Source organism: Diadema antillarum, unplaced genomic scaffold (assembly GCF_040938485.1).
Source record: "Diadema antillarum isolate AM-2024a unplaced genomic scaffold, OU_Dant_1.0 scf00000035, whole genome shotgun sequence".
In the NCBI taxonomy this organism is placed as follows: Eukaryota; Metazoa; Echinodermata; class Echinoidea; order Diadematoida; family Diadematidae; genus Diadema; species Diadema antillarum.
Window position 1 is genome coordinate 932,893 of NW_027270924.1, and position 13,999 is coordinate 946,891.

General features: G+C 39.8%; 1 protein-coding gene across 1 annotated transcript in view; it reads left to right on the forward strand.

Annotated features, from left to right (window-relative positions):
- LOC139744472 (uncharacterized) overlaps positions 1–13,999 on the forward strand; it is a 119,656-nt gene that overhangs the window by 38,043 nt on the left and 67,614 nt on the right. The window contains exons 2-3 of the mRNA XM_071654908.1: positions 10,809–10,994; positions 11,634–11,841. Of these exons, the coding sequence (XP_071511009.1) occupies positions 10,809–10,994; positions 11,634–11,841 (394 nt within the window). The remainder of the gene's footprint in view (positions 1–10,808; positions 10,995–11,633; positions 11,842–13,999) is intronic.

Consider the following 13,999-nt stretch of genomic DNA (forward strand, 5'->3'; position numbering starts at 1 on the left):
AGCAGCGAAGGCTCTTCGATTTTGCTGGTAGAACCTTGAAAACCTGGATATCTTTTTATAATATCTACAAGAGAATTGTACAGCCTCCCTTTTGGAAATCTTTGTGGTGCATGCGACATGAGGAGCTGCTATGGGTTAGTGGATAAGACTTTGGACTAACAATCACGAGTTCTCTGGTTCGAGTCCCCTAAACAAGGCATTTTATCCTCTTTGTTCAACCCTTTGGAGGAGACCCAAAGTTGTCGGTCCGGTAGTTCCCTATTTTCCTCTCACCTCCCTGCTATTTTAAAGCAATTGTGGACGTCCTTGGCAGATTCAAATCGATTTAAATCAAATCAAATCAAATCGAAGTGGTATACACCTGATTGTTTGTTTAGGTCCGCCTGATTTTGAGATGCGTAAATGTTGCAGCCCAGTAGGTCCTATATCATTAATGATGTCGACTGTGGTCATGTAGATGCCATTTCGAATCCGACGCACGTTCGAAGTTTCGCCAATGTGATCTGTTGTTCCTTTTCCATGACCCTATAGTGACTCCTCGGCCCTTAGTGGATGAGCGACGATAATCAATATCACCAGATTGCTAATCACGGTTTATTGGACAAGCAGTTGTCCAGTCATGCCTTGACCTCTTGCAGGGACAATGCACGATAGTACGATTCACCCTTGAGTTGGGGTTAATGCTGTTCATTACTCACACTTGAACCGTCTCTTATCGGTAGCGATCAGATCGGACCACACCGTATATCCGGTGAGCTTATAAGGGCGAGTCACCTTAACAACTCTGTTGGATAAGATCATACCGCACCACGCAGAATGCTGACAAAAAAGTTAATGATTTCATTATAAATTGACTTCAAAATATACCACTTTCAATACTGTGAGAGTGTAACAGTCACAAACATCGCCTGAATGATATTTCAAAGTGACATAACAAACCTCTTCCGATGGACTCTGTTTTACAGAACGGGATCAAGAGCTAGGCCTACTAAAAACTATGATGAATAAGAGATTACAAATTGCTTACTTCGAAACTGATGAGACTGGATTACAGCCACCGTTCATAGACCAGAACAGACCACACCACATACGAGACTGACAAAGCATGCAGAGTAGGTCAAACCCACAGCAAAGGTATTCGTGTATGAAGTGCTATACTCAAACCATGTGGCCGAAAAGATCTACGCATGAAAGATACTAGCGTGTGAAGAAAACTTCTTTGTCTACCTTTCATCACCGCTTATGAACAACATTAAGTTATAAGTAACCGATATTTAATTTAACAACAAGTCTTATTCTCTGTGAAATTCGGGTCGTCTTTCTTGCTGTTAATGACCTCCCCTTTTGTCGTCGTTCATACGACAGTAAACTGACGGGCATATTACGTAGTAGTCAGGGTAGTGAACCTGCGCCGGCAGAAGAGTGCTGCAAATGCTATTGACATTAGTTAATTGCTCTCTTCTTTCTTTCTTTTTTTTGGACGAGAAAAGAAGTAGTAGAATCAAGACAAAACAGACCACAAACAAACCGTAAACTGACTCATTTCTACAATTATGTGTATTGAGAGCGAATGACCATTTATTATTCTTAGTAGGAGAAAGGGGCTATGTTGACCACCGATGAATAGGACATAGTGATGTAATTGAAGCAGATGTAATGAAAAGGGACTCTGCCTTAAAAAGCTCCAAAGAGCACCGGCAGCAACAACAAGATGATTCATGAAATCACTGAGATCTTCTCCACAATATAATCATTTATCATCTACGGTAGATATAGACGTACTGGTTGCATCAATGCCCATTACGAGTACTGGAACCATTTACAATATTTTACTTCAGATATTATTGTTACTTGAAATAAGCAATGCATGTTTGAAGGTCCTAGCAATCCTATTCTATAAGAGTGGAAATGTAAAAAAAAAAGAAAGAAGTGATTCCTCTTCGTAACTTCAAATATTTATTTAACGCCGCCAACGCCCCCCCCCCCCCCCGGCACCCCACAAAGTAAGGAACTTTGCGATATCTTGACTTTTGCTTATCATGGATCCGTGTCTATTTTTGCAGTGAAACAAATCTTTCACTGTTGCATCACAATACCGCTAAGCTACTCCATAGAAAAAAAAAGACAATTCCTGTGTAGGATATAGGCCTAGATAATACAATTTTCCCTGCAATGAGCATTTCGGTCTCTATACTTTATGCGTTGTTTGAGATGAAAACACACAAACTTTTCACGTTCTTGTTAAACAATTTCACTATGTCTCAGGTTGGTAACATGGCTTGGGGGGGGGGGGGAGGTGGAGGATGGAAAACGTTAATAGCAAACAACAACAACAACCACAATAACAACAACAAAACAAAACAACAAAAAACGAAATCTTCCCACACCTTGCCGGGTCTACTTTGTTGTGTGGACAAAAATGTGTTTACTGACGGTTGTAACACGAGGCCTATAAAACGAGACAAATTACGATGGTTCCCAGTGAATTAGGCTCTTTTGAGTTTTGACATTCTGTACGATGATACCAGGGAGGTGAAACATCTCCCTGATGATAGAATGCGCTCGTGGGAGTGAGTCTGCAAGGTGGAATTTATGCCATTGTTATAGATTGTTATAGATCACACCCTATATATCGAAAAGATGGAATCAAGAGCACAGTCATTGTTGTTAATGGGTAGTCAGAATCTTTATGGAATTTCACTTCAGAATGATGAAGTCACACTGAGTTTCATTTTAATCATACTCCGATTATGTGTTAAACGTGTTGTAGAGCTCTCAAGGAAAGGGGAAAGATTGTCCTTTCAATAATCTCAATCTCTGTACTAGGGTGACATGGACTCTTGTACACTGTGGATTCCTTTTAATGTTAGATATTTCATATTCAGATCAGGCAGTTGTGATATGAGGCAGACCTGTAGTGCTTTTGACACATATAGTTAGAGTGTACGGCACAAAGTGCTGTCCACAAACAAAAATTAGAAGGGAAATTGGAGCAAAATCAAAACGGATATGTGGTTTTCTCTGAGTCATACTGCGTTTGACCAGGTTCATGCGATACACCAAACTAATATGAGAAGTTAAAGTGTCAGTGTTGTGATGCTATGTATGATTACCAGCACTGGCTTGTTGAACATTCACTTCGTAGCTGCTGTGTGAAACTCATAAAGAGGGAAAGGGGGAAATATATTAATGAAGAAAATTTGCCTTTTAGGCAGTAGTCTTAGTCGAGGATTGAAACCGTAGGGTTTGTTACGCGATTGGTGCGTATAGTTTGGACGCTAAATATATGTGTTTAGAGTGGGTTACGTTGTCTAATTTGTCCTGTTGTGATACTTTCCACGATCGATCTATTTTTCCATTATTTAAACGACACTTTCTTTCTGCCTATATGTAGCTACCACTGAAAAGGTACTAGTATCTCGTGCCGGTATATTATTTCCGTGATGGAAAGGCATGTTTGAGCTACGAAGTTCTTACTTACCTACAAAAGTTTGCTCATGTGGCAAAAACATCAACATAAAACAAGCAAAGGGGTGTCCAGAACACTGCGCTTAGTCAACAATACGTGCACATGATCGTAACTTTTATCAGCTAGACAAACAGTGTAATGATATTTGAAAGATTATTTTTTGTTTTGTTTACGTGTTTTATTAACAAACGGAGGCGACAGAGTGAGCTGATTAGTATGTCATCAATGTCATCATATTTATGACATTCTATCATGGCATCATTTTATGATGTTGAGAATGGGGAGAGTAGGAATGAAAAACATGGGGGGGGGTTGGGAGGAGGATGAGGGCTGAGAGAAAAAAGACAGGGGAGGGGATAAGGAGAGCTGTCTGAGCAAACTTCGATACGGGAAGAGGTCGACTCACCGCTGGATTCGTTATTAGCCTGTGGGGTACACTGAAGTCTCACTTTCTGCTCTTCCTATCAATAACATCTCCAAGTCGCCTCCACAAAAAACCCGACTCGGGGGCTCTTCCTATTTTGAGAGGCAACACTGGTATAGTCGACCTGTGTATATTTTTAGCTGCACTCAAAAAAGCAGAAACACCAGACACGACATGTTGGCCGTCATCCAAACTTAATGCTCTTCATTCCGGTTCATGATTTTTTTTTTTTTTGGAAAATTTTCTTTAAAAACCTGGAAAGACTAACAAATTTCTGTTTTGAAAAAAAAAAAAAATTAACTGAATCCAAGTTCAAGACCACTGCTTCACGTGTAAAAGCTGAATATTAGACGACCATGAATCATCACAGACTAATAATAGCTTTATCCTTTCACAATCATAAGTCGAGCTATACCAGGCGAGCCGCCTGTAGTAGTTCCAAGTGCATGGTCTTAAAACTATTATATGTGGTAGTTTTGGTATCAAACCATTATTATTTTTGCTGTCGTTGTAATGATGATTATTATTAGTAGTAGAAGAAGAGGGAGATATTAGCCGTAGTACTAGTGGTAGTGGTATGATGTTAAGCCTTTCGGATACCCTTATAACGACTCCGTGGTCATGTATTGTGGTGGAATTAGAGGTGTTCTACTGTTAAATGGTGCAAAGACACGCCTCATTTCAATCATTATTCAATTCCCAAACTTAGCAGTAAAAAGATTAATGTGCGTCATGGCAAAGAATCAAATGGAAGGAGCAAGCATATTGATGGATTGATGGGTGTGTCTGCATAATTATACTCATCGACAAAATGTTTCTGCAAGTCTGGAGTTTGTGTATTTGTTTGTTTGCATAATAATTGTACAATGTCCTGGCAAAATCGTATTGTCTTGCATAACACACTTGAGATATCGTGACACGTTGTCCTTGATAGAGTTTATGTAGATGTTGACTGCTGGATTTATGGCTGCTAGCTCAACATTTCGATGCAGCAGAGGATGAATCGATCCCCACGCAATAACTAGGGGCTCAAGGAACTGACCTGTCAAATATTTCCTGAGGTGATGAAGCAGCTAATGAGCGGGAAACGTGCGCTCTTCCTGATGGGAGAAGGCGCCTCTTTCACACAACTTTGGGAAAAGGGGGGGGGGGGGGATGGGGGGTAATCCGGTAACGCCATCGAAGTTACTCTGAGTCTCGTAGAATGGATTTAAGTGAACTGCATAATAACGAGGTGTATTTGTCTCTCAACAGCTAACCAGCAGTTTTTCTTAGATTTTATATGAAGCTAGTTAAGTTTCTGTGCAGGGTTGTGGCGTATTTATAATGTCCTTACTGACCTGGGTCAAGAACAAATGATATACATTTGGGATTCAAAAGTTGACCCTCGTTAGTTGTAATTTTTGTGAATTACGATCATTCTGTCGCAGTGATCTCATGGCTGGATACGTGAGTGGAATTCCCCTTATGGTACTTTAAACTTTAACTTATGATACTGCTAATACCTATATTTAGACCTGCAATTAACTCTACTTTTTGTAAATGGGCAAGCTTATTTTTCCGATGATGCTGGCTGGTAATGACTTGTAAACTCAAATTAGGCCTATAGATGTCAAAGGTACTGCACAACCTTTTTTTTTTTCATTTTTAGCTTTCTCAATGACTCCGGCTATGTTTCATTCTTTCGTCAACCTGAAAAGTGCAGATGAAAAATACAGATAGACAGACAGATATAGAGACAGACAGACAGACAGACAGACAGACAGACAGACAGACAGATAGATAGATAGATAGATAGAGAGAGAGAGACAGAGAGATAGATAGATAGATAGATAGAGAGAGAGAGACAGAGAGATAGATAGAGAGAGAGACAGAGAGAGGAGAATGTTGATATATGTATATTTCTTTCACCCACGAATTTTGCGTTATTGTTTTAATATCTTTCTCAATATTTTGGGTATGCAGGGATCACAGCGATTTCTATTAGACAATAGACACGCCTGTTGTCACTGTATCCCTTGCCAAGAAACACCGTTCCGTTGTCTCCTAACTCTGTCGTACTTCTATACGTGTTGTGCCAAGTTATCTGTTCTGTCTCTCCTCTTTTTGACGAATGTGCCTTGAAGGGATACCAAGAAAGCACTAATGAAATAGTACAGAGCATCCCATTTTAAGAGGAATTCAAAGTTTATTTGATGAAAATCGGGTTTGGAACGACTGAAACATCCAAAAACAAAGTAAATCAAAGTGATCGTAATAAAAGGTGGGTCCCACACTTTATTAGGATCGCTCTGTTTTGGGTATCTCAGCCATTTCAAAACCAATCTTCATCATATAAACGTTGAATTCCTCATGGAATTACACGCTCTTTCATATTTCATAAGAGGTTTCTCATTATCTCACCAAAAAATGTAAGAAACCTGAAATTAGGTCTCAACCAAAACTAAACGATCCCTTTAAAGAATTTCGTTGACTCTATTAAAAGGTTTACACAAAGGAACTTACTGAGTCCCGATGAAGCAGCTGGCTTACCCCTTGTGTGTTTCTTGCGGAGAAGAGATCACTCGTCAGACACAACACACACCCACGACCCACAAAAAAAAAAACTCTTCCTGCCCCGCTCTGACGTCACACGTAAACACAGACAGATACCTAGTCTTCGCTTCTCAGACTGTGTTCACGGTTGACCTTCATGTTGTAGAAATGGCATTTTACCTGTGCTGTGATACAGCTTCGACTCCACCGAACTGTCATTATTTAAGAGGAAGAGTAAGAGTGGAATAATTATTTATTTGTCTTAATTACGATTTAAAGGAGAACTAACCCGGGATTCTGAATATTTTCTGAATGGAGTGAAATGAAAACTGCTGTATGTATAGGTCCTAAATCACTTACATTGATAAAGTGAAATGGGACTGACATTTGAAAGTTATCTGATTACTTCCATATTATCAAGTATAATCATGTTCATTTACTGCACATCGTGGTAGATATATCATAATCTCTATGTGGTTGTCGCCTTCTTGATACACAAAGTGTCTCTGTCGTGCTAATTCAAGAATGAATTGGTCACTGCAATGTTCAAATATATAGGCCTAATTGTAAGAGGAGACCATGCCAGGCGCGTCACTGTTACGGAATGAGATCTACTATAATTATGTGAATACACACTGTAGGTTTTGAACTGATTAACCTGATAATAATCATTCACAAAGTTTTTAGATAGGCCCTACAGTACTCACGTGATATAAGTTATTTCCGATCTGCGTTGAAATTTTTTACCTTTTGTAATTTCTTTGTCTTTTTCATATTAGAGCAGTTAATTAAATAAAAAGTTTTGGTGATGAGTCTAGTCGATGTTGATGATGAGAGCTTTCCCGAAGTGGAATCTTCGCACAAGGTTGAACAGTAATTGTAAAACCGCTGCTGCGAACCCAGCGACCATGGACGCGTTACAAAGCTTATGTGCGTTGAAATGATTTTCTTTCGGAGTTGTTTTCTGTTGGTTTTTTTTTTTTTCCCAAATCGTGATGAGAGGCATTTATGCTCAAAGTTTCAATGTCAGATGCGAAACCTGTGAGCGGGTAAACAGCTTTTATTTATGGGATGTGTCGGAGACAGACAGGATTCAGTGGCGAGGTTTCGACAAACTTCTCATAAAATACACACTGCCTGACTTCCAACCGACAACCAACCAGACCAGGAGAGCATGCAGCTCTGCTGCTCAGCAAGTCTCACATCGAAACTGCAAGAGCCGCTTCATTACAACTTCATGCACTGTTTGAAAAGAGAATCTGTCTGACTTTAGAGGTAGTTCCCAATTTAGAAACATGGAACATGCAGTTGGTTATCTCCTTGATTTCTCTTTGCAATCTCCTGATTTTGATTGTTTCAAAAATTATTCAGATTAATCAGTGTTGATGTAAAGTTAACGTGTATATGTCACATGTAGGCCTATTTACACACGTGCATATGCATGTGTGTTATATGCTCTGGGGCTTTTGGTCATTTTTTTTTTTTTTGTATACACACTGACAGTCTGGCCACTTGGCAACTAGCCTTTTGCCAAGGCCCTCTCTCTGTATGGTGGTGAGCGAGTGGGGTCGAACGAAGCGACAATCAGCTCGCCTGTTATAGCCTTCAATCAGACAGCGAGAGGGCCTTGACAAAAGGCTACCCGGCAACCTGATTTGAAAGTTTGCTCACGTCACGTTTGCCTTCATGGCATCGAAAGATGCACAAACTTGAAAGCATAACCACAGCAGTGAAGCTTTTAATCTATTTAAGCCTACACTACTCTCACAAAGAAAAGATGAGTTACCGTGATCTCACAATGACTAAGTGCTGGTTGAACGGCCCTGTCCTTTTAACCGTGATGTGATTCATCAGTGATTACTTACCCCCCCCCCCAAAAAAAAAAAAAAAAAATAAAAAATAAATAAATAAATGAAAATAAAATAAAAAAAAATAAATAAAAAATAAATAAAAAATAAATAAATAAATAAAATAAAATAAAAAATAAATAAATAAATAAATAAATAAATAAATAGATAAAAAATAATGATAATAATAATAATAATAATAATGATAATAATAAAAAGAGAAAAAAACAGAGGAGAAAACAACAAGAACACCACAAAACACGAAAAGGAAACGAACAAATACCAAAAGAAGTTGAGAACATTAATTGATTAACCATAGATAGGCCTACATTTCACAACGTCAAGGGATTTCCATTGATGGCACGAAAAAGATTGAGGGTGATCATCGAGCTTAGTGTTTCTGAACCCTTTCAAGACTACACACTGAAACGCGATTGACATTATGAAGACGTTGCCGGTGGTACCAAGGAGGTTTGTTCTCTCATACCTCCTTGGTGGTACTTAGTAATCGAAATGGAACCAAGGCACTTGATATATTTCACAAAGTCACGTTTCCTGAAAAGCATACTTTGGAGCAGACAGTCGTAACTGGTGTAAGAAATTGCTCGCAGATGCTGCGTGGAACCAGCGCCAGTGAACGAGAGCGGGGCAAAAAGGACAACACAGCCATGAGCGAACCCTCAGGGAGTCGTCTGACATACAGACATACGCTGCAAATTACTGCGTCCGTTATGCTTACCCTGCATTTACGGCTACCAAAGCAGGACGAGGATGGAAAGAGAGAGGGAGAGAAAAAGATGAGCTCTGTCAAACCACACGATTTTTTTTTAGAGACATACCGACACACTCGGTGTCTCATTTATCACGAGAAATGACAAAATTAATCATTGCATCCCATATTTTTCTATCATAGCACAGCAAAATCCTGTGAGCCTTCGACCACGATCAATTCTAAAGCTGTTGATAAAACATCCCTCGTAAAAACAGAGAATATGACTAATCCAGTTTAACATGTCATTGTCGTGCAGAATGCATCGTCAATGCAGAAAAAAAACCGAAAACAGCTCCAAAATCGAGCCCCCCTAAAGAAAGAACAACACACACACACACACACACACACACGCACACACACACACACACGCACGCACAACAGAACCCAAAATAACACCAAGAAGACCCTTTTCTTCCGGCGCTTGGCTCACGGGTTGCCTTGGTAGTTCCTCCGACTGCTTCCGATGGGAAATTCGCGGAATGATTGTGACTCGCATTGCAAAATCTGCAGACGATCTCCTGTACGAATTCTATCCAAACCATTACCGTGTTATTTCCCGAGTCTGGATTAGTAGGTCAAGTCGCCATCCCTGGATAGCAGCACGTATAACTATCTCTGGCTTTTTTCTTTTCTTTTAAATCTCATCCATGTCCAGTCTTTCGAGGCCGATATCTTCATTATTCAAGGTCACTAGTAGACATTAAATGCACTCAACTTGAACTTTATTTGATGCGTTACTTTAAAAGTGAGGATATTGCGTTTTGTAGGCAAGCGTTAACAATTGGTAACAGGAGGGGAGAGGGATAGGGGAAACCGACACCATGCAGTATAATGTTGATAATCGAATTCATCGAGGCAGAAGAGAAATAGTCAACGCTGTATTTGTGAAGTAGTCCTATAATTATGTCACATGAATAATGACTTGCTATTCTAAGGCTGAGTAGTGAGATTTAAACGTACATTTCTTCTTTTTTTATATCGGAATAATGTTGAACTTGAAGCTACATTCTTGCCCAATGCGGCAAGTGTACGATGTTGTGAATGTACCGTAGGCCTATACATTGGTTAATCGAATACAAGAGGACCTCGTAAGAACAACAAATCATTGGTTCTCATTTCTTCATGTTTAGGATCAACTCGTGAGCCCTGACAGCTCTCGTGATTATTTCTCGACTCGAATGATATCGGCAGTCCTTACATGGATAGCAAAGTGATGAAATACGATACACGTTTCATATAGAATCACTTTGTGTATACATCCATTCTAAACTCTGAAAGTTTTAGCCACTATGTACGTTGCATACACTTCCCTTGAGTTCTAGGTCTCAGACAAAAAGTCGAAAGAAAACATACCCTTCAAAAACCTAAACTAAAAACTACCGGTATCGAAGAACTTTAACTTGAACATTTCACTGATTATATTGTGAGAATATTGGCACTTCTGAATATACAAATGGTTTTGGACTGAAGTATTATGTTAACTTCCTGGTTTACGACTGAGATCGTAACCGATATTCGATCGCTTTCAATGAGAACTATATTTCGAGTGTCCACATACAAAACTGGCATTACAAACTTTCTTCATGCTTGAGACTGCGACAAGCAAATCTCTGATGTCTTTGCGACAGTTGTCTTCGTTAATAAGTTGACGATATCGATGAAATAGCATTATGTTCTATCTACATTTGTCCCCTTTTTAGGGGTTTTATGTTGACTAAGAACCTGATTTTATTTGATCTTTCCACCGTTTCTTCCCAAAAGGTACCGTGGATCTACTAAAGGTGCTAAATTTTGAAGATGACGTTGGAAATGGGAAACCACGAGGAGTCCTAGACGTAGAAGGGAGATGTACTTCCAGACCTAGTTCACCGCCCGCGGGCCCAGTAGACAAAGCGTATAGTATAAGGAGAATGTCCGAAACAAGGCAAGCCAGCGAAATTTTTGGAGGTGAGTATTGCAGGATGGATCAAACAAACGGTTGCATAATTACTTACGTTTCTTTCAGACTATGAAATCTCCTTAACATGCAGGAGAGAAGATAGCTTCCTTTCAGTCCGGGTAGATGAGTTATGTCTTAATCAAGTTCATGAGGCACCAATAAGCATTCCATTTCCAGTAAAGAGCTTTTATAGAGTGTTATTAAATGCCAAATTATTTAGCTGCAGAAGTATTCCCTCTCATTACCGAGTTTGCTTAATCTTTATGGGAATCACATGATACTTGTCTTCTCTTTCTCTCGTGGCCTGTGGGTGCTATAACTCGACGAAGGGATAAAAAAGTGATTTTCTCGTACGCTGCCGAATTAGTGCTCAATGATCAATATTCTATCGCTCTCTTCCAATATGTCACTTCGAACAAACGTTTCTATAAATTCGAAGAAAAAAGTATTACGGTGAATGCATCTGTCGATACTGTATGGAGTATTATGGATACTGATTTACTCAGTTTAATTCAATTCATTTCATTTCAATTAATTTAGACATAAAAATGATTGAAACAAATGGAAATGATATTTCATTATTTTGATATGAAGCTTTGTTCAATGATGCTTTCTCATGGGCGATTCTTAATTTCGTCGTTTTCTAGGTTACTTCCCGAGGGACTTTACAATCCTACTGACATTAAAACTGCCCACGGGCGGTCGACGTCCAACCAAACCCTTATTCGGTATCTACGACTCACGGGGCAACGAGCAGTTAACGGTGTCCGTTGGCGGAAACCCTCGCTTCGGGATCATGGGAGCTAACGAATTCCTCAGGCCAAGATTCAACATGAGTATTCTCTCGGATGGCGGGTGAGTCAGGATATTCCTCAACGGGATCTTAATATCATACTATCTTGCACTTCCTACCAAAAATAAGCATATCAACGTAAAAACAATAAAGAGCCCCAAAACAAAATGAGGACTGTCTCCGTGCTAACTGTCATTTTAAAGGGATTGTACAACTTCAGATTTCTAACATTTTTTGGTGAGAATGAAAAACCTCTCATGAAATATGAAAGAGCATGTAACTTTATGAGGAATTCAACGTTTATTTGACGAAAATTGGTTTTGAAATGGCTGAGATATCCAAAAAGAGCGATTCTAGTAAAGTGTGGGACCCACACTTTCACACGATCGCTTTGTTTTACTTTGTTTTTGGATGTTTCAGTCATTCCAAACCCGATTTCCATCAAGTAAACTTTGAATTCCTCTTAAAATGGTATGCTCTGTACTATTTCATAAGTGTTTTCTTGGTATCTCGCAAAAAGTTAAAAGCCTAATTCTCATCTCCACCAATACTGTGCTATCCCTTTAAACTATGCCTAAATGTGTCTTAGTTGTGAAATTATGACAGGTATCCAAATGGTATGCATTACATCACGTGTTGTAATGCTATGTCACAGATCAGTTGATATTATGGCATAGATACTATACCCCCATCCTCCCCTCTCCTCCAGCCAGTGGTCTGCTGGAAACTGAGTGCCCCACCAATGCCGTTGCCAAAGAATGTTTGAATTGACTTGTAACTGCGGGCCGTTTTCTGTTACTTTCAACCTGCGTGTGCTCTGGAGTGGGAAGACAATGTGGAAGATATCTTGGGTCAAACATCCGCACATTTGTACAAAGAACAAATCTAGCCTGGACTTATTCGCCAGGGTTGTACCAAAGGGTCTCGACCATCGTGAGGAGGAAAAATCACATCCTTCGATTGCACAAATACCATCTTCTTTGGTGTTTGGCTTACTGTAACAGTAACCTGTTGTGTTGCTTTTTTGTGTGGTGTGGTAGTTTATTTCGTTTGCCTCTCCTAAGGGAGATTCTACGTGATAAGATAGACGTTGCTCATCGGTCCAGATGTTGCGGAAGATGTTTGGATTTTTCCCTGGTGTTCAGATGATGCTTCAGGATGATACAAGTGGACATGCCAGTCCGTGTCCCGATGTCGCAGCTTTGGATTTACGGCAGCGAGCACTATTTTTCATTTTGGAAAGAAGATTATGTGTTTCTCGGGGGAAAAATTGCCAATAATGGTCGAAGAGGGCGTTTCAGACATTGTAAGATGTCACTGGATGACCATTCTTTTGGGCTTCATCCCAATATTCAAATTTGTAACAACTAACACACTTATTTTTAGCTTTTCTGACCTCACGGCAGTAAGTTGGATGTTGTTTTCATGCAATGCCCTTGAAACAGCAAGGTGCAGGCGTTTGATGATTATGGAAAAAAATAACGATAATGACGGCCTTGTATTTATCATCTTCAGCATAGTCCCTTTAGCGCTTTCGCTCACTTAGATCAAGAAGAACACATTAGGTTCATATCTTGTCTAAGAATATGAAAATTATCAGGCTTCCGCTGTATCTCACCTGACTGCGTCAGGTCAGTGGATTTATCGTAATAGTCTAATGATATCATGCCATGGTTGCAAATGGAGCCGGAGTTACGACGTGTTTACCTGTCTGCCAAGCCTCGTAACTTGTCATCGCGACTCGGGGAGAGTCACCGTAACTCAGACAGCCGTTACTCGTGGCCCATGAATCAGTCAAGATTAGGTGGTTTGATATTTGAAGCTACCGTTGGTCAAGATCAGGATGCCAAAGGTTAATAAGTCCTGACAATTGTGATTTGCTCGAAAATAGTCTCCGTGTTTGCAGGAACACTACTCAGGGAAGAAAGTAGCAAACGATAACCTTTGGGTCATAAGGTCAAATGCAGTGGTTACCAGGTCTCTACGACCTCAGTGATCGTGTCACTTTAGATTTGGCTAATTTGTGTGCTTATAAAATGATTCTTTTTATTTGGTGGGGGAGGGGGAGAGGGAAGGAAAGAACGGGTGAAGAATGACCGTATTTACTAAGTAATCGGGCATGGTTTAGTGATACAACATGGCATAGCCCTACGCTGGTTCAACTACTATATCAATCAATGTTTGGAAACATCAGTGTTGGAAGAACTAAAATGAACATTT